This window comes from Episyrphus balteatus, chromosome 1 (assembly GCF_945859705.1).
Source record: "Episyrphus balteatus chromosome 1, idEpiBalt1.1, whole genome shotgun sequence".
Taxonomy (NCBI): Eukaryota; Metazoa; Arthropoda; class Insecta; order Diptera; family Syrphidae; genus Episyrphus; species Episyrphus balteatus.
The window spans coordinates 76,450,195-76,475,353 of record NC_079134.1 but is presented as its reverse complement, the minus strand read 5'-3'; the positions used below and the strand labels follow the sequence as shown (position 1 = coordinate 76,475,353).

At 32.9% G+C, this 25,159-nt stretch overlaps 1 protein-coding gene across 4 annotated transcripts in view; it reads right to left on the bottom strand.

The window, feature by feature from the left end:
• The window catches only part of LOC129905230 (uncharacterized), a 124,449-nt gene extending 106,675 nt beyond the window's left edge, over positions 1-17,774 (bottom strand). Inside the window, exons 1-2 of one of the 4 annotated variants that reach the window (XM_055980676.1) lie at positions 17,304-17,771; positions 16,942-17,183 (exon numbers count right to left, since the gene is read on the bottom strand). In XM_055980676.1, the coding sequence (XP_055836651.1) occupies positions 16,942-17,183; positions 17,304-17,490 (429 nt within the window). In that variant the 5' untranslated portion in view covers positions 17,491-17,771. Of the gene's footprint in view, positions 1-16,941 lie in introns of all 4 variants that reach the window. The other 3 variants (XM_055980674.1, XM_055980673.1, XM_055980675.1) reach the window with 3 other exon arrangements.
• Positions 17,775-25,159: the final 7,385 nt, after the last annotated feature.

The window sequence follows — 25,159 nt, the reverse complement described above, 5'->3', positions numbered from 1 at the left end:
TTTTTAACATTTTTTTGTTGTTTAAGACCTTAAAACTTAATATTAATTTTTTAAACTAATCAATGTGATAGTATTTTTCTTTTTATTTCGATGAATTTTATTAATAATTGCAGAAGTTACACATGTTCAAACATTGTAACATAAGGAAAAATAGCTTCAGTTTCGATTAATTTTTTTCTGTGAAAAATACATTTTTAGTTTTTCAAAATAAAAAAAATCCGCACTTTGGATGCGTCTGGCAAGGGAAAGCTGAAAAAGATCACTGCCAGACTTTTTCCGTTGACATACTGTGGTGCATATCTAGATATGTGCACACTCGAATTTCGGTTCTATCAAAACTGCCAAAATATGCTGCCGGCTCTCGGTCTATATAAGGAAAAATAGCTTGTATCGTTGACTTGCCGCTCGTTTCGTATTTCGTAATAGACCCCCTGTTTGTTTTCCACGTTAACGCAAATATTTCTTGAGGGGTGTTGTTGTGCCCTCTTCCATACCTACCAGAGGAAATCGTCGTGCGTTGAACTCAGCACACTTCAATTGTAATGTTCACTTTGATTGTCCATTCGGATATTGTTTTGGGTCAATCAATGTGCAATAAGACAATAATTGAATTGTGCTGACTCTTTAGACGTGCCGACGATTATCCACTGAGGAAGTTGGGCTCGCGACTATCGGAATGACAAGAGAAGTTGAGTCTCATTCAATACGTAAACCAGTAGAGTTGTTTAAATATTAATCCCTGCGAATTCCCATAAAATAACATCTTTCGATTGTTATAACATTGGCGCAGCCGGTCCGCGAACCTTTAAATCACAATAAAAAAAAAAAATCAATAAATAAATAAATAAAATAATAAAAACAAAATAATAATAACCAATAACTTTGTGTTGTGTCGACTTTTGGAAATTTTAAGTGATCACAGTGAATCATAGTTTTTTGCTTTTTCGAAAGAAAATAATTAATTAAATTCAAAGTGCAACATCAATTGGAATACGAAACCACAGTTGACAACGACTATACTATATTTATGTATGTACGTATGTCAATAAGCAGGTAAGTATATTTCGTTTTTATTTTTGTTTTGCATCGTTTTCGTGTTTTTCACTTTTTGAAAAACGATCTACTTATTTTTTTAATTTTTTTTTTTTTTTGCTTGAATTGTTTTATTACTACGGCTAGTATACGTTAATTTTAGTTAATGTAGGTCAGTTTAAAATTTCAAGTTCGGGATAAGCAAATTAAATAAATACCTACGTTATATTGTTTGACTCCAAGTGACTAGTTTTTTTTTTTTATTATAATTAACATAATAATGTGTCACACAAAAAGTGAAAAGGTTACTACGCCTGTAACCAAAAATTGGCAGAAATTTTTTCCTCGAAAGGAAATAAAGGTAAAAAATACCTCAGAGAAAGTGGTTTGTAGATTCTGTAAGAAAACAAACCACAAAAGTGCTTATTGCAGGTTTAAGAGAAATACTTTTTTCCACAATACCTGTAAGGCACATGGACAACCTCAAAGAACACTTTCGATACCCAAAAGTCAATTAGAAGCGGAAAACCCGCAAAAGACTAGGGTACGATGCGATTGGTGTTCTAGGGTTGGCCACTCTGAGAATGAGTGTAGATGTAAAAGACGATATTTTGTCAAATATGATTGGGTCAAAAGCCCAACTTTACCAAAAAACAAACAAGTCGTCCCTTACACATCCACTCAAATTACTAAATCTGCCAAAACGTATATCCCCGTTGTTAAAACAAACAAAATTTATGATTTTCAAATACCTTCAGTTTTTAACTATATTTTTTTCATTTCACAATTGTTAGTATTCACTAAATGTTTCATTATGATTTATGAATTTTATTCAAAAATTCATAAAATCATCTGTTTTTTCACTCTAAAGATTTTCTTAAAAAATTTTATATAAAAAAAGATTGATTAAAAATATTTCCAAATAAAACGCAACCACTTAGTTTGAAAGTATAAATCGTTATAATATTTTATTTTTGTCATAAGACCTATGGTACAGCCGATTCGTACAGTGAAATCATCAATTTATTAGCTTTAAAAAAAGTAGCTCAAATGTGGAATGTAATTTATAAGCATTGCCCAATGTATAATTTAGTACTATTATTTGCTACTTTTGTACTTTCGTACATTCTCCCGCCTCAAATTGATGTAAAATGACGATCTCACATATTAGATTGGATGAGTAAAAAATCGCTCCGTCTAAACGCCATTAAAAAATGATGTATAAAAACGCTGTATTTGGCATCACTTTTCAGGCACTGTATTGCCAACCCATGTTGTTGACGGATAACAGCTGTTGCAACCATGGTTTTATCCCATTCATTTGTCTCATTACATGAAAAGAGAGAGAGATTAATGAAATATTTACAACAACATATAAAACAATATCAACACGAGACAAAAAAAATGTGTTTGTGTACTACGATATAGAAACAACATATACTACATTATGTAGTTTACTCTCGTGTTTGATTTTGCTTGGCTTGTGCATCAGTTTGGTTTTTTTTATTAATTTAGTTCGGTGCGGTGATATATTCGGTTGTGCGTTATGCGGTTTAATTAGTGTATTTTTTTTTTTTGTTTTTTTATTGTGAATTGTGATGTGAAATATTAATTTATTAATTATTATTATTGGATAATCATTGTGCAGGTAAGTGTTTGTTGTTTGTTGATTGATGAATCGGTGGATTAATTGGTTTATTTTAATTTAAATTTTATTCGGAAAAATGAACGCGCGCGAATTATTTTTGGTTTTACGCGATGTGTGCATGTAGTGTGTGTGTATAATTTTCAATTAATTAAAGATTAAAAAAAATAAAAATATTAATTTTCATGATTATGATTAGCGCGTATATACCTTTTAAATATATGGCGTGATCATTTCTTATATATTCATTTGCATATATGTATATGTATATAAAAATATGTACCGAATATACAGTGGGGTGAAGCTTTTGTTGCAAAGCTTTCAACTTTCATTTTAAATGTTTTCGCGAAGTTTATTGAGTTGTTCGAGTGATTGAATTAAAGCTTAAAGAGTGATTAAATTAAAGCTTTGAGTTGAGTGTAGTATTTTGATTAAAGTGTGGTGAATTAACAAACTTTGTGAATTTAATAAATTTGACATTTCAATGTTTGTTTTGATTTCGTGAATTTGTTTCGACGAATTAATTGATTTGATTTGTTGATAAGTGGTTGATTTTAATTTTTTTTTTTTTAATTTTTGATTTTGATTTCTTTTCGATTAAAATTAATGATGAATTGTTTTGTATAAATGAAAAGTGAATTAAATTGATTTCGATTGTGTTTGATGTGATGAAATGTGAATTGAATTAAATGTGTATTATTTAAATTCTTGATTAAATTATGTGAATTTTGATTTCATAAATTTATTAATCCATTTTGGTTTTGTTATGTTGTGAAAATTAAAGTGAATTTTAATATTAAAATGAATTTAATTAATTTTGTTGTATTTGTTGTATGTTAATAAATTTTTATTTAAAAATTTTATTATTTTGTTTGAAGTTTTCATTTTATCGTTTAGCTTTGACGTTTGCTGTGCTTCAAGCTGTTGACAATTACCTATGTGGATGATGTTTTTGCTCAGTTTAGAGCGTATTTTAATAAATTTTGTTGTGTATTTTCGTGGTTTTAAATTTAATAATTTTACATGAAATGTAAATTAAAGGCTTGCGTTGTTGCAGAGTTTATTTAATTATTAAAATTTAAAAAGTTAACGAAATTTTACATGATTTGTTGAAGTTTAATAATATTTTGGAAATAAAATTTATTTTCAATAATTTTATGTTGTGTTAAATTTTTAAATAAAGATGATTGAAATGAAATTTATTTGTTTTTATTGTTGATTTTAGTAAAAATGATGATTTTTTATTAGGTTTTTATTGAAATGTTGGGTTTCGATGAATGATTTTATTGAGTTTTGATTGAAATGTTTGATGAATTAATGATATTTTATTTGAATGTTGATTGATGGTGATTATTTAAATAATCGCAGCTTGCTCTGATGTTTTATTCGAATGTTGATCGTTTTGTTTGTTGATTGGTGGTAATTATTTAAATAATTGCAGCTTGCTCTGTTGTTTTATTGGACGGTAGCATACAAATCTTTGCAATCGGCCGTTTTATTTGTCCGGATTTTGTTTTTACGGTGACAACGCGAACAAGTCCGTCCGACCCGCAATGTGTGCCTTCAATTCGCGCAAGATTCCAAAACGTTGATGGAAGACGCTCATCTTTGAGAAGAACCAAGTCTCCTATCTTTGGCATTTCCTTTACTTGAGTCCATTTTGGACGTTGTTGTAGCCTAGACAGGTACTCCGAGTTCCATTTTTGCCAGAATTCTTCAGTTATCTTTTGAATTCGTTTCCATCGGTCGAGATGTGTGACATCGTTTCTTATGTCCGCTTGTGGAATTGCGTGTAGCGATTCACCAACTAGGAAATGCGCAGGGGTGAGCGCATTTAAATCGTCGAGGCTATCAGAGAGCGGGCATAGGGGTCTCGAATTCAGACACGCTTCTATTTGAGCTAGAAGCGTCGCGAGCTCCTCGAAAGTTAGCCGCTCAGTTCCGACAACGCGTTTTAGATGGTATTTGACCAATTTCACTCCAGCTTCCCATAAGCCACCGAAGTGAGGGGAAGCAGGAGGAATAAAATGCCAATTAGTACCATGATTTGCAATTGTTTCGGCGATTTGTTTCCAATCATGTTTCGCTTCTTTAAGCATTTTGGCTAGTTCGTTATTTGCACCGACAAAATTTGTTCCGCAATCGCTGTAAATATGCGAGCAATTTCCTCTTCTGGCAATAAAACGCCGGAAAGCTGCCAAAAACGCTTGGGTGGTTAAATCTGACACCACTTCCAAATGGATGGCTTTGGTTGCCAAGCAAATGAAAATGGCGAAATAACCTTTGAGTATCTTAGCACCGCGAGCCTTCCAAGATTTTATTTCAATAGGCCCCGCGTAGTCGACACCAGTGTTGCTGAATGGTCGGGACATACGAACTCGGGCTGAAGGTAAATTTCCCATTAGTTGTTGCATTTCGGCTGCCTTTTGTCTGTAGCAGGAGATGCACCTATGCAGTTGGTGTTTCACACTTCGTCTTATTTGGCCGATCCAATATTTTTGTCGAATGAAGCTTATCATTTGCTGCATACCGCCATGAAAAGTATTTTTGTGAGCATCTCGAACCACCAACCTTGTTAAATGGTGGTTGTTTTGTAGAAGTATTGGATGCTGTGCATTGTAAGGTAGAAGAGAGTTTTCTAAACGCCCTCCTACTCGGAGAATCCCATCAACATCGATGAATGGATTCAAAGCACGTAAGTGTTTAGGAATTTGTTTTTGCTTGATTTGTTCGATTTCATTCTCGAACATTTCTTTTTGTGCCGCTTTAATAATTAATAAGTGAGCCAAATCTAATTTCCATGCTTGTAATGGGCCGGTTATTATGCCGTATAACCTAGGTCGACATTTGATGATAAATCGAACGGAAGTGGCAATGACTCGTACGACCTTGAGGAGACTCGAAGAGTTGAGGATAGCCTGGAGCACATTATCGCTATCTATTAAGTGGGTGGCAAGGACTTTGATGGATCGACGTTCTTCTTCAGTATCAACTTCGGCAGGCTGAGTTGGAGACTCGAAATTCCATTGGGAACGGAGAAATTCAGGACCAAACCACCAATTGTCCAACCCTTGAAGTTCCGATGGAAATACACCTCTGGACGCCACATCGGCTGGGTTATGATGCGTTGCAACATGTCCCCAGCAATCGATACCAGTTAGCCGCTGAATTTCCGATACACGGTTGGAAACGTAAGTGGTCCACTTCGCAGGAATAGCTCGTATCCAGGCCAGAGCAATAGTGGAATCTGTCCAAGCGTACATCTTTAAATCGGGCATGCCCAAAACCTCCTTGGTGTATTGCAATAACTGTGCTAGTAAAACTGCACCACAAAGTTCAAGGCGAGGAAGCGTTATAGTTCGTTGGCTGGGTGCTACTTTTGTTTTTGCCAAAAGCAGATTGGTATGGATTTTACCTTCGCTATCCAAGATACGAACATAAACAGCTGCTCCGTACGCCTTCATCGACGCATCACAAAAGCCATGAAGTTCGATAGCTTTATTTGTTGGACTCATGTGTATCCATCTTGGAATTCGCAGCTTTTCTATGAGAGGAAGTTCTTGTTGAAAAGCTTCCCATTCCTTTTTCAGTGTTGCTGGAACAGGCTCATCCCAGTCACAACCAAGCTCCCAGAGTCTCTGCATCATAATTTTTGCCGTGATAATACATGGTGAAATCCAGCCAAGTGGGTCGAATAACTTGGCGATGGTTGACAAAATCGATCGTTTGGTGGTGACTTCTGCTGAAGGTTGAAGATTTTGGTACGAAAAGCAATCGTCCATGGGGAACCATTTGATGCCTAGGGTTTTCACGTGGTTGGACAAGTTAATGGGAAGCTCAAAATCTAGCTCTCGGTCATGGGCAGGAATGTCTTCGACGAGATCTCTCACATTGCTTGTCCATTTTCGCAAGTTGAACCCCGCTGTTGCCAAAAGTTGCCTTGCTTCATCGCGTTTTTTCCGCGCCTCTTCAATTGAATCTGCACCACTAATCAGATCATCAACATACATGTCCTCTCGGACAACCTTCGCCCCCTCCGGGAAGTTGTGTTGCTCGTCATCAGCAACCTTCTTTAAAATCTTGATGGCAAGATATGGTGCACTTGCGGTGCCAAAAGTGACGGTATTCATTTTGAATATTTTTAAAGGTGCTGTATTCTGCTCTCTCCACATCACAAGCTGATAATATCGGTCTGGGAAACTAACCAAAATTTGCCGGTACATCTTCTCGATGTCGGCCGTAAAGGTGATTCGGTGAGTCCGCCATCTTAGAACGAGATCGATGATGCTCGTCTGCAATTTTGGACCCACAAGTAGACGGTCGTTGAGGGATTTCCCATCCGAAGCTCGTGAAGCTGCGTCAAACACTACCCTCAGCTTGGTTGTGGAGCTAGCATCCTTAAAAACTGCATGATGTGGAAGAAAATAGTGGTACGGTGTTGCTAAAACCGCATCGTTTTCTGCTATCTCTTCCATATGATTGAGGTCGACATATTCCTTCATGCATTTTGTGTAGTCGGCGGCAAGTTTCGGGTCTGCAGCAAGTTTCTTCTCCAGAGCTAAGAATCGCCGAAAAGCGTTTTGTCGGCTAAAACCCATTACTGGATGACCTCCATCTTTGAAGGGCAGTTCTACCTGGTAACGTCCATCTGGGAGACGTATGGTGTGTTCGGCAAAATGTTCTTCACAAGCAATATTGTCCAGGGTTTCGTATGTTGGGAACGGCATTTCCTCTATTACAAAAAACCTCTCCACTTGCATGCATAGCTCGTGAGTTTGCACGAAGCTTCGAACTTGCCGTGGATTTTCCACTGGAACTTTCCCTAATACGATCCACCCGAAATGCGTATTTTGCGCTATGGGTCCGTTACCATCTAGAGATCTTTGAATTTCCGGAAGGAATATTTGGGCACATACATCGCTTCCTAAGAGTAAGTCGATGGGAGCGGGCTCAAAGAAATAGGGATCGGCTAATGAGAGCTCCTTTAGGTGGTTCCATTTGCCGGGTATCACTCGTTGGGTCGGGAGATGGCCAGTCAGCGACTTGAATATATATGCCTGTATGGCGATTTCGAATGTCGAATGGCGGGATGCAAGATTCAAATCGACGGAAAATTGCGTTTTGCCACTGCTGACCAACCCTAACCCAGACACCTCGACAAAGGTACGCCGCTTTTCCAGCTTCAGCAGTTGTGCAGCGGATTCCGTGATGAATGAAGTTTCTGAGCCGGTGTCAATCAGAGCACGTAAGAGGCGAGTTCTGCCGTCTGCATCTCGGGCCTTCACAACTGCTGTCGCCAGAAGCACCTGGTGAGTTTGCACTTGACCATGCGACGTGTGGTAATTAAAAAGTTGTGTGGATGGTTGATCTACCGTTGGCTGGAACTCAGGTGAGTACGTGTTGACAGAAGCCTGGAATGTGTTGGAACCGGGAGTTCTTGGTTGAGAAGCTGTTCCAGCTGTCCCAGCTACTGTCACAGCAGCTCCTGATGTACCAGCTTTATTATGTTGTTGGTGATGGTGTTGTTGTCGTTGTAGTTGTTGTTGTGGTTGTTGTTGCGTGTGTTGTTGTTGTTGCGTTTGTTGTTGTTGTTGCGTGTGTTGTTGTTGTTGTTGTAACGAGTTGTAGTGCAGAAGTGAGTGGTGTCTTTGGTGGCAGAAATGACAGCAGCTGAAACTATAGCAGTCCTTGATGATATGTCCATATGAAAGGCAGTTTTCACAAACCTTTAGTCTATGAATGACATCTCTTCGTCCTGAGTAGTCCGTGTTCAGGAACTGCTGGCACCGCCACAACGAATGCTGACCCTGATTGCACAGTTTGCATACAAGACGTTCCGCAGGTGATGTCTTCGGTGCTAATTTGGATGAATGCTTGGCCGTTTGCTTGACATGAAAAGCTTTCGTTTTGGGAGGTTGGAAACGTTTGGTGTTGGTGGTAGACTCGTCCTTGCTTCGACTCGTTCCAGATTCATGTTGGACCATGACCTCAAGTGTGCGGAATCTAATCTCCAAAAAGTCGGTAAATTCATTAAATGTTGGAAGTTCTTTATTATTACCTAATTTCTCTTCCCACAGTTTTTGGGTAGAGCTTGGCAACTTTTGAAGAAGAAACCAGATCAGCACGATGTCCCATGAAGACACTGGTACTTTCATGTTCTCAAGAGCATGGACACACTCTCTGGTGGTATACAAAAAATCCCTAATACCTGAAGCAGTTTCCCGTGGCAAGGAGCTTTGACCAAAAAGGGCTTGCATCTGGATGTGCACCAGAATGCGTTTATGGTCATACCTCTCCTCCAGAAGCTTCCAAGCTTTATCATAGCTTGCAGCCTCCACCGACAGATTTTGCAAAAAACGATGAGCATCCCCAACCAAGCAAGATTGCAAAAAATGTAATTTATCGATATCGTCAATAGATGTGTTATTGTGTACAAGGGACTGAAACCTGTCGTGAAAAGCCCGCCAAGCCACATACGACCCATCAAATTTTGGCAAATCGATTCTGGGCAATCGAATCGCTGTATGTGCTGATGAAGCCGCTGAAAGGTTTGTAGGAGCCATCGTTTTTGCCTCATTTGAAGCTACCGACTTCGCCCTTTCCATTGCCTCAACCAACTCTGCCTCATACTCTAAATAGATTTCGTATATTTGCTCGTACACCACTAGCAAATCTTCTTTTTTTTAAGCTTTCTTCCAACTTGCCCCCACCGATGATTGCTTCATGGTAGGCTTTGGAAGTAGCCATATCATTTTCGAGCTTAGCAAGACGAACTGAGGAGTATGCTGCAGTTTTGCGCTCCTTAGGGGCTTTTTTGAAATTCACCAGATCCTTACTTATCTTGGTGAGAACTCCCCATATTTATAACTACTTGCTTCAGTCATATTAATTTTAATTTTTATTTTAGAAACAATAAAAAACGATGAAAAGACAAGTTTACAACACGTACAACGACTTACTGCTTGCCTGCTGCTGCTGCTGCTGCTACTGTTGCTATGCTGCTACTGCTGCTACTGCTGCTGCTGCTACTAGGGCTCCGCTGACGTTAGTAGTAGAACCGACGAGGTATTCACCAAATTTAATATTGAATCGCGTTTATTTAAGTTTTATTACGATTTGAATTATAATTTATTAAAATGTTTGAAATAATAATTATAAAGCACTACCGGTATAGGGTCTATAAAAAAGTTTTTTTTTTTTTTTTTTTTAACAACACACTGCACACATAAAATTGTTTATTTAAAATGTTAATTTAAAATATTTAATTGTTTTTAAGTTCAATTAAAGGCTCGAAGGACCAAATGTTTTTTCACTCTAAAGATTTTCTTAAAAAATTTTATATAAAAAAAGATTGATTAAAAATATTTCCAAATAAAACGCAACCACTTAGTTTGAAAGTATAAATCGTTATAATATTTTATTTTTGTCATAAGACCTATGGTACAGCCGATTCGTACAGTGAAATCATCAATTTATTAGCTTTAAAAAAAGTAGCTCAAATGTGGAATGTAATTTATAAGCATTGCCCAATGTATAATTTAGTACTATTATTTGCTACTTTTGTACTTTCGTACATCATCATCGAAGTGAAAAGTAAATTTAACAATAAAGATTCCAAGAAAAAAATTTATATAAAACTGCCATTTCCAAATGCTAAGAGAGGTAAAATTTTGGTTTTAATAGACGAAAATGAAAAAGCAAGCTTTTTAGTAAATAGTGCATTAAAAAATAATGTACAAATACGAACTAAAGAAAAATGTAAAATAAAATAAGCTTCTGAAGGGATTGTGCGAAACTTTAGGTTCAATTCGATCGAGTTTGAAGGGAAAAATAAAATTAAATTGGAATATAATAGATGGCCTAAATAACATACCCGCCGATGGTATAATAGGCAGGGATATTCTTGGGAACCATGCTATAATTGACTCTGTTACCAACACATTCAAATTTTTGGATAACAACAGAAAGCAGGTATCACAATTTCCCCTTATATATCCGTTTACTTCAAATAGAAAAAGTACCGAATTTCCAAGAACCTCTTCACGACAATTAAAAAACAGGAGTCACAAATTAAGTGAAACGAGGGTTTCTTCCCCTAAAAAAATGTTTTCAGTGGATAATGTCCTAAACTTAATCTCTAACATATTTTCTAAAAAATATAAACGAGAAAAAGACAACTCTTTTGATCGAAGTCACATCCTCTTAGTGAAAAATATAAGAAGTTCTGTGAACAACGACAATCAAAAAATTGAGATCAGTCAATCAATTAAGAGGCTTATGTCCGTGGGTACGCAAAGCATAACCACTTAAACTAAATCCTGTAAATCCTGTCTTGAGTTTTAAACTAGATAGTACTACAAACTTATTTTATTCAAACATTCAGTAATTTATTATTTATCTTTGTTTTTGAGCATTTAATATAATTTTTTTTATATTTTCAGATAACATTAAGATGTCAAAAACTCTTTAACCAAAATCTTTTCATATATTTTCCTTTCTTTAATACCTCAATTCATTATATTCCACTTTCTTCTCAATTCATTATTCCAATTCTTTTCTTTGTTTAAAGCCTAAAATATTTAAAGTTGCACTAATTAAATAAAAAATATATACAGTTGTGTTCATAATAATAGCAGTGCTGCCCAAATAAAACAAAAAGGCTTATATTTTCAACGTTATAATATTTTTTTCATAAAACCTCAAATAGCAAATTAAAGTATTTTATTAATATTACCAGAAAAAATTAAAATTTATTTTTTACCGTTGCTTTTGTCACGGATACATCCATTTTAAAAATTTGTGGTTGTTCACAAAAATAGCAGTGTTATAGCATTTTACTGCATCTATAAGGCAAAAAGTAAGAAAACTATAAAAAGTTGTATGAAAGTGTGTTAATTATTAAAGATTACCATTAATACTTTGTGGAGTAACCATTATTTTAATTACTGGAATGCATCTTCGGGGCGTAGAGTCCATTTAAATTTGATACTTCTCGACTGGTATTGAAATCCACGAATCTCGCACTACCTGCCACAAATCTTTCGAATTTTTTGGTTTCACCTCACGGACCTCATCTTTTACATTCCCCCATAAGTTTTCAAAGGGTTTAGGGTCGGGGGATTGTGCGGGCAACTTCCTAGCGCATACCTTTTTCTTCTTAAACCATCATTTTGACGCTTTCGAAGTACGCTTTGGGCCATTATCTTGTCGTATACCCAAACTAAAGGCATATCCTCTTTAGCATAGGGTAACATAACCTCCTCGAGAATTTTTACGTACTCCAGAATACCCTTGATGGGCCCTGATGGGATTAATAGGCCCAACACCGTTGTATGAAAAGCATCAGTTTCGCTCTGACATGCTTCACCGTTTTCACGGTGTATCGTGGATCGTTTGATGCATTTATTGGTCTTCTCACATACTCCTCTTGGGATCCAAAGGTCGTCGGGAGTATGTGAGAAGACCAAAAAATGCATCAAACGATCCACGATACACCGTGAAAACGGTGAAGCATGTTAGAGCGAAACTGATGCTTTTCATACAACGGTGTTGGGCCTATTAATCCCATCAGGGCCCATCAAGGGTATTCTGGAGTACGTAAAAATTCTCGAGGAGGTTATGTTACCCTATGCTAAAGAGGATATGCCTTTAGTTTGGGTATACGACAAGATAATGGCCCAAAGCGTACTTCGAAAGCGTCAAAATGATGGTTTAAGAAGAAAAAGGTATGCGCTAGGAAGTTGCCCGCACAATCCCCCGACCCTAAACCCTTTGAAAACTTATGGGGGAATGTAAAAGATGAGGTCCGTGAGGTGAAACCAAAAAATTCGAAAGATTTGTGGCAGGTAGTGCGAGATTCGTGGATTTCAATACCAGTCGAGAAGTATCAAATTTAAATGGACTCTACGCCCCGAAGATGCATTCCAGTAATTAAAATAATGGTTACTCCACAAAGTATTAATGGTAATCTTTAATAATTAACACACTTTCATACAACTTTTTATAGTTTTCTTACTTTTTGCCTTATAGATGCAGTAAAATGCTATAACACTGCTATTTTTGTGAACAACCACAAATTTTTAAAATGGATGTATCCGTGACAAAAGCAACGGTAAAAAATAAATTTTAATTTTTTCTGGTAATATTAATAAAATACTTTAATTTGCTATTTGAGGTTTTATGAAAAATATTATAACGTTGAAAATATAAGCCTTTTTGTTTTATTTGGGCAGCACTGCTATTATTATGAACACAACTGTACATACTAAGAAAACTACATAAATAAATAACTGATTGACAACTACGAAAGTATAAAAACTAATTGAAGATCAATAAATTATTTAAACCATTGCTTTAAAAATTAATTATTAAAAAAAAAAAAATGTTTCTTATAAAAACTACAAAAATACATAAATACCTTGTATATTAAAAAAAATATATATATGAAAAAAAAATATAATTGATTAATTGATAACTTAAATAAATCAATTAACTTAACTTTAAGTTAAATAAAAGTACAAAAAAAAAATCAAATTCAAATATTAAATTTTTATGAAACTAAAACGTAATAAGTACTTGAAAATTATTTGAACAACAAGAAAAAATATTATGAAATGTAAAAATAGTCTAAATATGAAAAAAAAAAATTATTAAAATTAAGTATTAAACTTTATTAAAAAAATACAAAATACAAAGACATTAATTAAAAACTATTACGAGCTCTAAATTAAAATTAAAATTGTTATATAAATATTACTTTAAAATGAATGGTCACGAATTTATGTTTGGGAAAGATGCTGTGAACTGTAAATAAAATGTTCTGCCAGTACCAGAGGTAAAAAATCTAGTCCCAGGTAGGGAGGGGAACTGCCTATCTTTATCTCTGTATTAAACACACACTATTGCTCACATAAAAACTACCACATTTAACCACAAAGATGTTTCACCAATGCCAGAAAGCTGTAAGATCTAAGGGATATTTTACTCGAATTGAAGTAGTTACAAGCATCAACATACTAGATGTCGAACTCATAAGTAATAGCTGATATGTAGTGTAACTCAAAGCTGAGATTACATGTCGTACTGCACAACAGTCACCTAATTGGTAACAGTGCTGATGTCGGCGATCCCGTTCCTGCTTAAATATACGTGCTGGAAACATTCATTTCGATAAATAATTCAATACCCTTCGAAGACGGGTATACTACAGCATCATATCATACCCAGTATAAGTAAAAATGTGTTAGAAAATTAAGCAATCGCATCTTGTGCAAGATGAGATATTGAAATGGCAATTGGGTCTCCCGAATTGAAGCAGACTGAAGTCAAGGCTAATAATTAAAGATTAACTTGACGCCCCAATACATGGAAACGACAATCATCGCTTCCGCAGCAAGCCGTCAAAAAACACCAAACTCAAACTAACATACTGACCGAGAATTATAATATTTTATTATTCTCCTAAACGTTGAAACTGTCATTTAAAAAAAAAAAAAAAAAAATACAAGATTCATGTGCAAAACATTCAAAATAATAAGAAAAAAGTATTAAATGTATTTTATCCAAATTTGTAACTAATTAATAACATTAAAAAAAAGACTATACAAAAGAAATAAGAAAATGTTTGTTGTATTCAAAATAATAAAATAGATTGAAATTAAAATATTTAATAAAACATAATATCATATAATGCATTGAAAATTAAACATTCTATTTAAACATAATGATTACTTTAAATTTGTAAGTTCCATAACATAATTTGATAAAAATAGTTTCAAGATATTTAAAATTATTAATGTATTCAAAATTCATAATTAACTACAAAGAAATTAAATTAAAAAATAAATAAGCCATAGATACATATGTCAAAAAGATAATTTATAGAAAATAAGAAATCAGTTGTTATATTGTTATAAGAAAATGCTAAATAAATATGTGTTATTTAATCTTGTCGATCGTCATCCGGTTGATCGTGAGTTCTTCCTCCGGGTGGGGAGGGATGTTGTGCCCTCTTCCATACCTACCAGAGGAAATCGTCGTGCGTTGAACTCAGCACACTTCAATTGTAATGTTCACTTTGATTGTCCATTCGGATATTGTTTTGGGTCAATCAATGTGCAATAAGACAATAATTGAATTGTGCTGACTCTTTAAACGTGCCGACGATTATCCACTGAGGAAGTTGGGCTCGCGACTATCGGAATGACAAGAGAAGTTGAGTCTCATTCAATACGTAAACCAGTAGAGTTGTTTAAATATTAATCCCTGCGAATTTCCATAAAATAACATCTTTCGATTGTTATAACAGTGTTCACGTAAACCATTTGCGGAAATTTATATTTTTCTTTAAAGTGGACAATTTTATCCTAACATGAATACCCTTAATAAGATTTTCAAGATCTTAAAAATTTTGGGTTCCTTTCCCAACATACCTATCTAAAATAGAGGAATGTATGCGGTATCTCTTAAGTCAGGCATGTCAAACTTGCGGCCCGCGGGCCGCATGCGGCCCACATTCTATATTTGTGCGGCCCAAGCTTAATTTAGGTACAACTTGCATTTTCAATTTTTTTACATTCAATTTCTGTTTAAAAAAATAAAATTTAAATGTCTATAATGAACACAAATTTCTCCATTTCAAAACGATGTTGTCCGTTTGGTGAAAAGGTAAGCAAACATTTTTTGTGTTGAAAAAAAGCTTTATTTGCTGAAATTAGCATTGGAGAAAATAATTGTTTATCTTTTCTCCAGTGCAGATGGGAAAGCAGCGAAAAAGACCCACACGGTTTGTTTCAACCTAGGTGAATTTTTGGGAAAAAGCTCTTAATTTGTTTATTTGTAAAAAATGATTTATGTCGAATTCCAAACATCCAAAAATTCGATCTGCAATCGACTTATTGTCGCTACTTTTTCTGAAATGAATTCCAATGAAAAAAATTCGCTTTTTAAATATCTTTTTTGAGACGGATTTATAAATATAGAGTTAGTACCTAATCATTTGCAAATGGAGGTAATCGAAATCCAGTGTGACTCCGTTTTAAGATCTAAAATCGATGAATTTGGGATGCCTGAATTTTTACCAACTTCCTTTAATTTTTATTTATGCTTGTTACCACTTAACTTTGGACTGAGTTAACCAATTTTGATAATTCTTTTTGTATTGGAAAGCTGGGCCCTGCAGTGTGGTTCCATTTAAATTTTGTCCAGTTATGGCTATGGAAACTATGAGAAAAACCATAAAACCCAGTTTTGAACTATGGAAGTCGGTTTAGTTTTTTTGATAAAAATTATTATAAAATATATATATCTATATATATATTTACCAATCAGATTGGAGAACACTCGAAAATTGGCATATGAAATAATTTGTATATTTAGAAGCACTTTTCGATGCGAGCAGCTGTTTTCACTAATGAATGGAATTAAGTCACCTGTTAGATCCAGAATTACAGATCTAAACCTGGGGTGTTTTAAAAGTAATAACTTCTAATAAATTTTCCCCACAAGTAGAGAAGATGGTAGCAGAAAAGAAATGCCAAGTGTCAGGCAGAAAACATTAATATTACTACATAATTGTTCTTTTATAAAAATAAATCTGTTTCATAAAAATTCTAATTGTTTCTTTTTTTTTTGCGGCCCATAGAAATTTATACCCTGTTATTTTGGCCCGCGAAAGCCATTGAGTTTGATATGCCTGTCTTGAGTGCAAAAAAGAATTAATAAAAAAAATACTGAATTCTTAACAAATATAACAAGTTCTCAAAAATATAAAAAAAATAGTAACGGATTTAGAATCGGAGATGCGGTATCTCATTTTAAGTGTAAAAAATGTTTTATTTACAAAAAAAGTACCGAATTCTCTTCCAATAAACAAATTTCGGTTTCATTTTCAAAAAAAGACGCGTTTCATAAGTAGAAAAATATATCAGGAGACTTAATCAACTTCGCGTGCGAAACTGGAAGCAGCTGCCTGGAGAAACTTTTTCTTGTTGGTGAAATCCACAATTAGGTAAGTAAGTAAGTAAGAAAAACATATCAATTTTACTACTGAGATATTAAATGGTTTCTATAATTTCTGTTAAAAATGTAATTTAATTTAAGCCAAATAAGCATACAAATCAATATATGGTGCAGTTAAAAATTAAGACTCATTATAATTTTATAAATATTTTTTTTTTTTTAATTTTACCTTATAAGTAGGTATCATGTATCAAAGGATAAAATAAAAGAGTAATCTATAAATAATAATGTTTCTTCATACTTACACGAGTATCAAAAAATGTAGAAATATCGAAATACATTTGTCTGCCATCAATTGCGACAACAAATGGAGCAGCGGTTAAATTTCGGCTGGTTCTAGTTGCAGTTAATATAAATAAGGAGACTACTGTCAGTAGTAATATTACACCAAGTGAAGTTTTACTTGTTAATAAGTCACATATGTTCCAGGCGCCACGCCACATGTTTACACATATTACTCCAAATATAGCCGTATAGCCACGTGAACCTAGATAATATGTCAACCTTTTTTTCTCAGGATCAAAAGAGTTTTTGAAACTATTTTGACATATTGTAAAAATTATGTGACCAAAACAACCTATTACATATGAAATTAAAGCAGAAGTACCATTGTATTGAGGCAACAAAATAAGTTCCATGAGTTCCCAAGTCCCCCTCCAGTAAGCGATTACACAAGGCGCTATAACCACCGACGATATTGCAATGTCAATTAACTTTAAAAGCAACAAATACTTGTCATTTGATGAGGTTTCGGGTATTATTTCGTGGATATACGTTCGTCTATTAGATTTCATAATAAATTTGAAAGCTTTAAACTTAAATACGGTATTGAAATATTTGTTACTTAATTTAGTCGCGCACTGATCACTCTATTGTCTTCACTAAAAAATTTTTGACATATTATTAGATAATGTGAAAGGAATCGTATACTAATGTTTTTTGGCTGCCAAAAAAGAGTAACATTTATTGTATAAAGACTTTTAATTTGAATAGCAGGCAGTTAATTTTTCTGCATATTTAGAATTGAAAACATGACTAAATGGACAGCCAATCTCCGGCGATGCTATGCTAACAACAGTCACTGAGATTTGATACCCTCTGATAATAATATTATTAAGAAAAAATAATCAGAAAATTACCTTGGTAGTCTCTTTTTACGGACACAGCTTTGCAATTAGGCATCGGATGTACAAGAATCAAATGTAATTAAAAATATGATCGACATAAAATCGTATAAAAGGCAAAAAATAAAACCAAGCAGTACCTACTTACTATAATATTAAAGACAAGCAAGCAAGCTTTTGAAAAAGTTTTACGAATGATAGTCATATCATAATAGTGCTTTCAACTAAGATGTCTGGGCTTTAAATTAGCTACTTAATCAGAAAAGTTAGATAGAAAACATAATCAGTGGCGGATCTAGAGAGGGGGTCGTATGGGCCATGACCCAAAACAAAAATTTGGCATGCTGTTTTGAAGAAAAAAATTCTTCACACAAAAAAAATACAAAATTTCATAAAAAATTACACACTTATTTTTTTTTTTTTTAAACGTATGTGTAGAAAAATTTTCTTTTAAGGGGGTTTGCCATGGCATTTTAATAGAAGATGGTTGACTTATTGTTGTATATTGTTGTTTGAAAAGGTAATAAACGTATGCACATTTTTGCATCATTTAATTTTTGGAAAAATTTCTTTTGCGATTTTTATAAGGGTCGAAATTGATTTTTTTTCCTGCAAATTAAGATTGAATCAGAATTTTGGATGGGTCGCCGTTGTTTGTAAACTTTTTATTTTTTTTTTTTGTTTTATTATGATCAAATGTGTTTTCATGCAGTAGGTGTAACAGATTTTCAAAATTAGCAAAAATATGCTATGGTAGTATATACACATATTTTTAAGAAAGTTGGCCACTTAGGTTTCTATAGATTTATTTTATACCACAGGTGTTTAAAATTTTTCATAAAATACTTTTTTTACATTTTGCATCAAAAAACAGATTTCAAAATTTTTTTTACAAAAATGTGCAATTGCTTTGCAGTTTTTAAAGCTTTTATGTACTCATACAATTATTGTAGAAAATGATAAAAAAAAGAAATAAGTAAAATTCATACATTCGTGGTTGTAGTGAACGAAAACATAAGATGATAAAATTTAAAATACACTGAACGAAAAAAGCCAATATTTTATTAACTGGTTGCGATAGAACTTTTTTCTATCTCTTTTTAGAACAGTCATAAGTGTAGCTATCAGCCGTTTTAGGGTTGTCCATTTTCTATTGCACACCCTGTATTATATTCAGACATAATCTAAACAAAAATTCCTAGGGAAATGTTTTCGGGAGAAGGGCCCCAATCGGAAAAAATGGCGAAAATTTCCATTTTTTTTTGCTTTCCCCGTATTCTTAACCATTGCAGAAAAAAAATCAAGCTCAAAAAATAATAAAATTTCAGGAACTTTTCAGTTAGGAGTTTTTTTCAGAATAGGCCAGATTATGACGATTACAAATCGACTTCAACTTTTTGAATAGTTATACCTAAGAAACGGTGGGTCTTAGGAAAAAAAGTGTCATGACACTTTTTATATATTATAATCTGGTCTACAATTCTTGCGTTGAAAATTTTTTGATAAGACTTACCGTTTTGCTGAAAATCGTGAAAAACCAGTTTTTGTGACCTTTGACCCCCTGTAAATTTTTTTCCAGACCTCGGATCGATGAGGACTTTTTAGATTTAATTTATGATGGTGTTAACAACAATTCTACCAATTTTCAGCTCGCTGGGAATTAATGTAACCTCGAATGTCTAAATTATGATGGTGTTAACAACAATTCTACCAATTTTCAGCTTGCTGGGAATTAATGTAACCTCGAATGTCTAAATTGACCGGACTATAATACTTTTTTTTTTTGTTTCCTATTTCCTCACCAGAGAACCAAAAGAGTCGAGTATTGTTTACGAACATCGAGTACTTACTCGAAAAAAACGATCTCGAACAAACAGATTCAACACAACTCAAATATGTTCGAGCTTTCTGTTTACGAGTATGATGACTCGTAAGTAACCCTACATTTCAAACGAGTTCAAACGATCATTTTTCTGTTCGAGTAAAATCGAGTAAAATGATCGTGAACAAAATTTGGCGTTAACAATCACAACGGGTCTAAATGCACTTTAAAAATTTGTTTCAAAACGAGACCATTCTGAAGTTATTATTGTTTTTATTTTCAGTTTGGTTTCAAAACGAGCCTAAATATTATTTTTCTAATAATCAAAACGGGTCTATCTTTCGTACAAAATTATATTTATTTCCAAAACGGCTCTATTTTTCCCTTAATTAAATAAAATATATACGATTGATTTTCAAAAGGGTGCTTAATATTTTTTTCCCACCAAAATTTGACACTTGGCTCATTTTTCTAATAAAAATCTTCACTTTGCCATGTGATGTGCTACCAAACGGCTGTTCTTTTCGGTAAGTAGAAGATTATCTAAAATGTAAATGATATTCTCTTACTATTTATCGTCAATTCTTTTTAGAAAATAAGATTTAATTTGTTGTTGCTAATAAGATATGGAAACACAAACAAGAGCACGAGAAGTGGAAGAGGAAGACAAATCTTTAGCCAAGAAAAAACCTCCAAAAAGAAGTATCTCGCATCATCTAGGTAATGTTTTAATGTGTTAAATTCATTTGTGAATAATATTAAAGAATGTTTGATACTTCACATTAGGAAGCAGTTTAAACCACCAAAAAATCGCACGTGCAAAGATAAGACCCACAGTACATTCAGATACAGAAAAGCTACCAGAGAAGAAGCCATACGTTTTTGTGAACTTTTTATAGCTTGAAAACAAAAATTGAGCAAGATGCGTTTAATTTAGCTCACACTAAGTGTATCAAGCCGAAGAAGAACTCTTTAAATAAACGGAGTTTTTTATGAGATCATCAGAAAAACATTTATTACGCAGAGTTTGCCAGAAGATGTTTTGTGGACTTCTGAATATTGGTCGCAGGAGAGTTGAAACAATATGCAAGACACACTTGGAAACTGGAAAAGTTGATGTTCTTGCCGTTAGCCCAGCTTTTTCTTAAATTTTGCTCGGGGAAAGAGCTGTTTTCGACGCTTTTTTCATAAATTTTTTTTTTTCCTGAGGTGTTAAAGCTTCTATTGTTCCTCTCTTGAAGTGTTTTCGTAGAAGGCACTGTTTTTAAAATAATTCCTCTGGAAATGGTCAATTCATACTTCGTGAACAAAATGTTCATGATCAATGTGATCGATTTTACTCGAACTGGAAAGGAAATGTTCTTAGTGTTTGAGGGTTGTTTTTCTTGTAGGATAAATAAAAAGAGAATCAGTTTGGTACACAAAAGCAAGTTGCATTTGTTTTATTTAAATTAATTCATTTGACAAGATACTTAAATGAAGAAAAACATATTAGAATAAAATTAAATAAAATACAGAAAAAAAGAGGTTGTCTGTAAAGCCGGTTTACGGACGATGATTTTACGTGATAACGTCGTCAGAAAACAGGTTGTGTGGTTTTGTTTAAAATGAGTCAATTGAAGAGTTTACTTTTGACGTGATAACGTCTTATAAATCGATGAACCATGGCAGCCACCACAAAAAAGTGACGCCATTTTCTGGCGTTACACTCTCGCACTTTCGCAGTGCCGCAAAAAATTTAAATTCAGAATTAAAAATAAACTATTAGAGATAAAAAATCTTCTATAGCTTATTTGAAAGATAATAACCTAAAGCTTTATCCAAATGAAGGATTTTTAAAAGTTCCGTCATTTAATAGGGTAAACAGGGGTAAAACGGAAAGATAAAATTTGGGCTAAAATCTAAACGCGAAGTCGTAGAGAATTGATTTAAGAATAACTGCATTTAAGAAAAAATTCTAAAAAATTTTGAAACTAAGCTATAACGTTTTGTTTAAACGTTGCACACGTGTTAGGGCTATGACAAAATGATGATTATGGGAAGGGGACATTTTTTTGACAATTCTAAAGATGTCAGATGAAAGATGAGGGAAAAAAAATTAGGCGTCTAATACGGATTTTTTTTAAATACACTGCATTTCGAAATATGATTTTTTGAAAAACACCTATTTTTTAGGGGTATTTTTGGATAGTTTTTTATTTTTAGCTTTTTTTTTTTGGAGCGTTCAAAAAATCTCGAATTCATAGGACATGTAGGCCCGGGCTATTCACATACATGTGCAAAAAATTGGAGTTCTAGTTTTTTGATCGTTTTTTACCGATTTTCATCGTTTTTGATTTTTATCTTTTTTTTTCTTTAACAGATAGAGAAATAAAGTATATGGAGGGTTGATAGAACATAGCCAGGACTATATGTGTGCGAAATTTCAATCAGTTTTAAAACCCAATTTTGAGAAAACGGTAAAATAAAATGTTAGAATTCAACAGATTATAACTTTTGATTTAGAGCATATAGAAATTTGATTAAACTTTATTGAGCATCCTGATACAATTACCTTTCATTTTGTATATCACACATAACGGTACACTAACTAAAAGCTACACAATGTTAAATCAAGAAACTTGCGAAAACACTCAAAACACCAGTGGAGATCTGTTGCCCCATGAACAGTCACGAGTGTGGGAAGTACCGTAATCTCAGTCTGGAAATTCGACATGGTTGACTTTAAAAAATTTTAACTTTCTTGTAGGCAACTTGGAAATAAGATTGAACCGTCACGTGAAAGATGAAACAATACGCTTTCACGTGATATAAATTGAAAAAAATTGATTTTATGGCATGAGAACATAAAAATAAATGTTTTTTATGCTTTTTTTGATGAAAATACATGGAGTTCAAAAAATTCTAGCTCTTTTGGTAGATGTCTCATAGACCTGATATATATATATGTATTTTGAGCTAAGACAGTAAGTTTTCAGATGGTATAAAATTTTGTATAGGTTGTTAGGGAAAAAAATGGAATTAATGACGTGAGAAGATAAAAATTCATGTTTTCTTTGCTTTTTTGGATGAAATGATTGTTTTCAATAAATTATTTTTATACTCTTGGCGCATTATAAAAATTTAAAAATGAAAGAAGAAATACTTGGTTTTTAAATTGCATAATTTTTTTTGTAAGCTTTTAAAATAAAAAAATGAATATAATGAGAAAATAAAAAAGGTATTTTTTTTTTAGCTTTTTCTTGTAAATTATGATTGTTTGAAAAAGTAAACTCTTCAATTGACTCATTTTAAACAAAACCACACAACCTGTTTTCTGACGACGTTATCACGTAAAATCATCGTCCGTAAACCGGCTTTACAGACAACCTCTTTTTTTTTCAACAATTTATATTAAAAATACTGTGAGCAAAAATATATATTTTTTCTAATTAAAAAATTCTGGATGCTTTGACTGCCTCTTGTTCAAAAAAAGAATGCAAATATTGATTTATTAAAATCAAATTTTTAGTGTGTAAATAAATATATTTTTTTTGGCAAACTGGCTGCATGAAAAACTTTGTTATCGTCCCATTGAAAAATTCAAAAATATTTTAAAAAATAATCATACATTGCCCCACGACTAAAATGCTAAAAAAGTGCATTTTGACACTTTTCCTTCAAATTAACCGTTCAAACTAACGTTAAATTAAATTTTAGTAATTGTTTTGGATTCTCCTCCACTTTATTATTTTCTTTTTGTTTCATCTAAAAACACTAATAAATGGTAAATTTTGAGAAAACGGTAAAATAAAATGTTAGAATTCAACAGATTATAACTTTTGATTTAGAGCATATAGAAATTTGATTAAACTTTATTGAGCATCCTGATACAATTACCTTTCATTTTGTATATCACACATAACGGTACACTAACTAAAAGCTACACAATGTTAAATCAAGAAACTTGCGAAAACACTCAAAACACCAGTGGAGATCTGTTGCCCCATGAACAGTCACGAGTGTGGGAAGTACCGTAATCTCAGTCTGGAAATTCGACATGGTTGACTTTAAAAAATTTTAACTTTCTTGTAGGCAACTTGGAAATAAGATTGAACCGTCACGTGAAAGATGAAACAATACGCTTTCACGTGATATAAATTGAAAAAAATTGATTTTATGGCATGAGAACATAAAAATAAATGTTTTTTATGCTTTTTTTGATGAAAATACATGGAGTTCAAAAAATTCTAGCTCTTTTGGTAGATGTCTCATAGACCTGATATATATATATGTATTTTGAGCTAAGACAGTAAGTTTTCAGATGGTATAAAATTTTGTATAGGTTGTTAGGGAAAAAAATGGAATTAATGACGTGAGAAGATAAAAATTCATGTTTTCTTTGCTTTTTTGGATGAAATGATTGTTTTCAATAAATTATTTTTATACTCTTGGCGCATTATAAAAATTTAAAAATAAAAGAAGAAATACTTGGTTTTTAAATTGCATAATTTTTTTTGTAAGCTTTTAAAATAAAAAAATGAATATAATGAGAAAATAAAAAAGGTATTTTTTTTTTAGCTTTTTCTTGTAAATTATGATTGTTTGAAAAAGTAAACTCTTCAATTGACTCATTTTAAACAAAACCACACAACCTGTTTTCTGACGACGTTATCACGTAAAATCATCGTCCGTAAACCGGCTTTACAGACAACCTCTTTTTTTTTCAACAATTTATATTAAAAATACTGTGAGCAAAAATATATATTTTTTCTAATTAAAAAATTCTGGATGCTTTGACTGCCTCTTGTTCAAAAAAAGAATGCAAATATTGATTTATTAAAATCAAATTTTTAGTGTGTAAATAAATATATTTTTTTTGGCAAACTGGCTGCATGAAAAACTTTGTTATCGTCCCATTGAAAAATTCAAAAATATTTTAAAAAATAATCATACATTGCCCCACGACTAAAATGCTAAAAAAGTGCATTTTGACACTTTTCCTTCAAATTAACCGTTCAAACTAACGTTAAATTAAATTTTAGTAATTGTTTTGGATTCTCCTCCACTTTATTATTTTCTTTTTGTTTCATCTAAAAACACTAATAAATGGTAAAGTTATTTTAAGAAGAGTGAGTAAAAAAACATGAAATTACAACAAATTGACGAAGTTTTTTTTCTAATAAAAAAAAAAAAAAATCTGTTACACCTACTGCATGAAAACACATTTGATCATTATAAAACAAAAACAAAAAACATAAAAAGTTTATAAACAACGGTGCCCCAACCAAGATTCTGATTCAATCTAAATTTGCAGGAAAAAAAATCAATTTCGACTCTTATAAAAATCGCAAAAGAAATGTTCCTAAAATTTGATGCAAAAATGTGCATACGTTTATTACCTTTTCAAAAAAGTACGTTTCATAAGATTATCTTATAAACTGCAAAAGTTATACAACAATAAGCTAACCATCTTCCATTAAAATGCTATGGAAACCCCCCTTAACAGAAAGTAACGACTTTTTAATAAAAAAATAG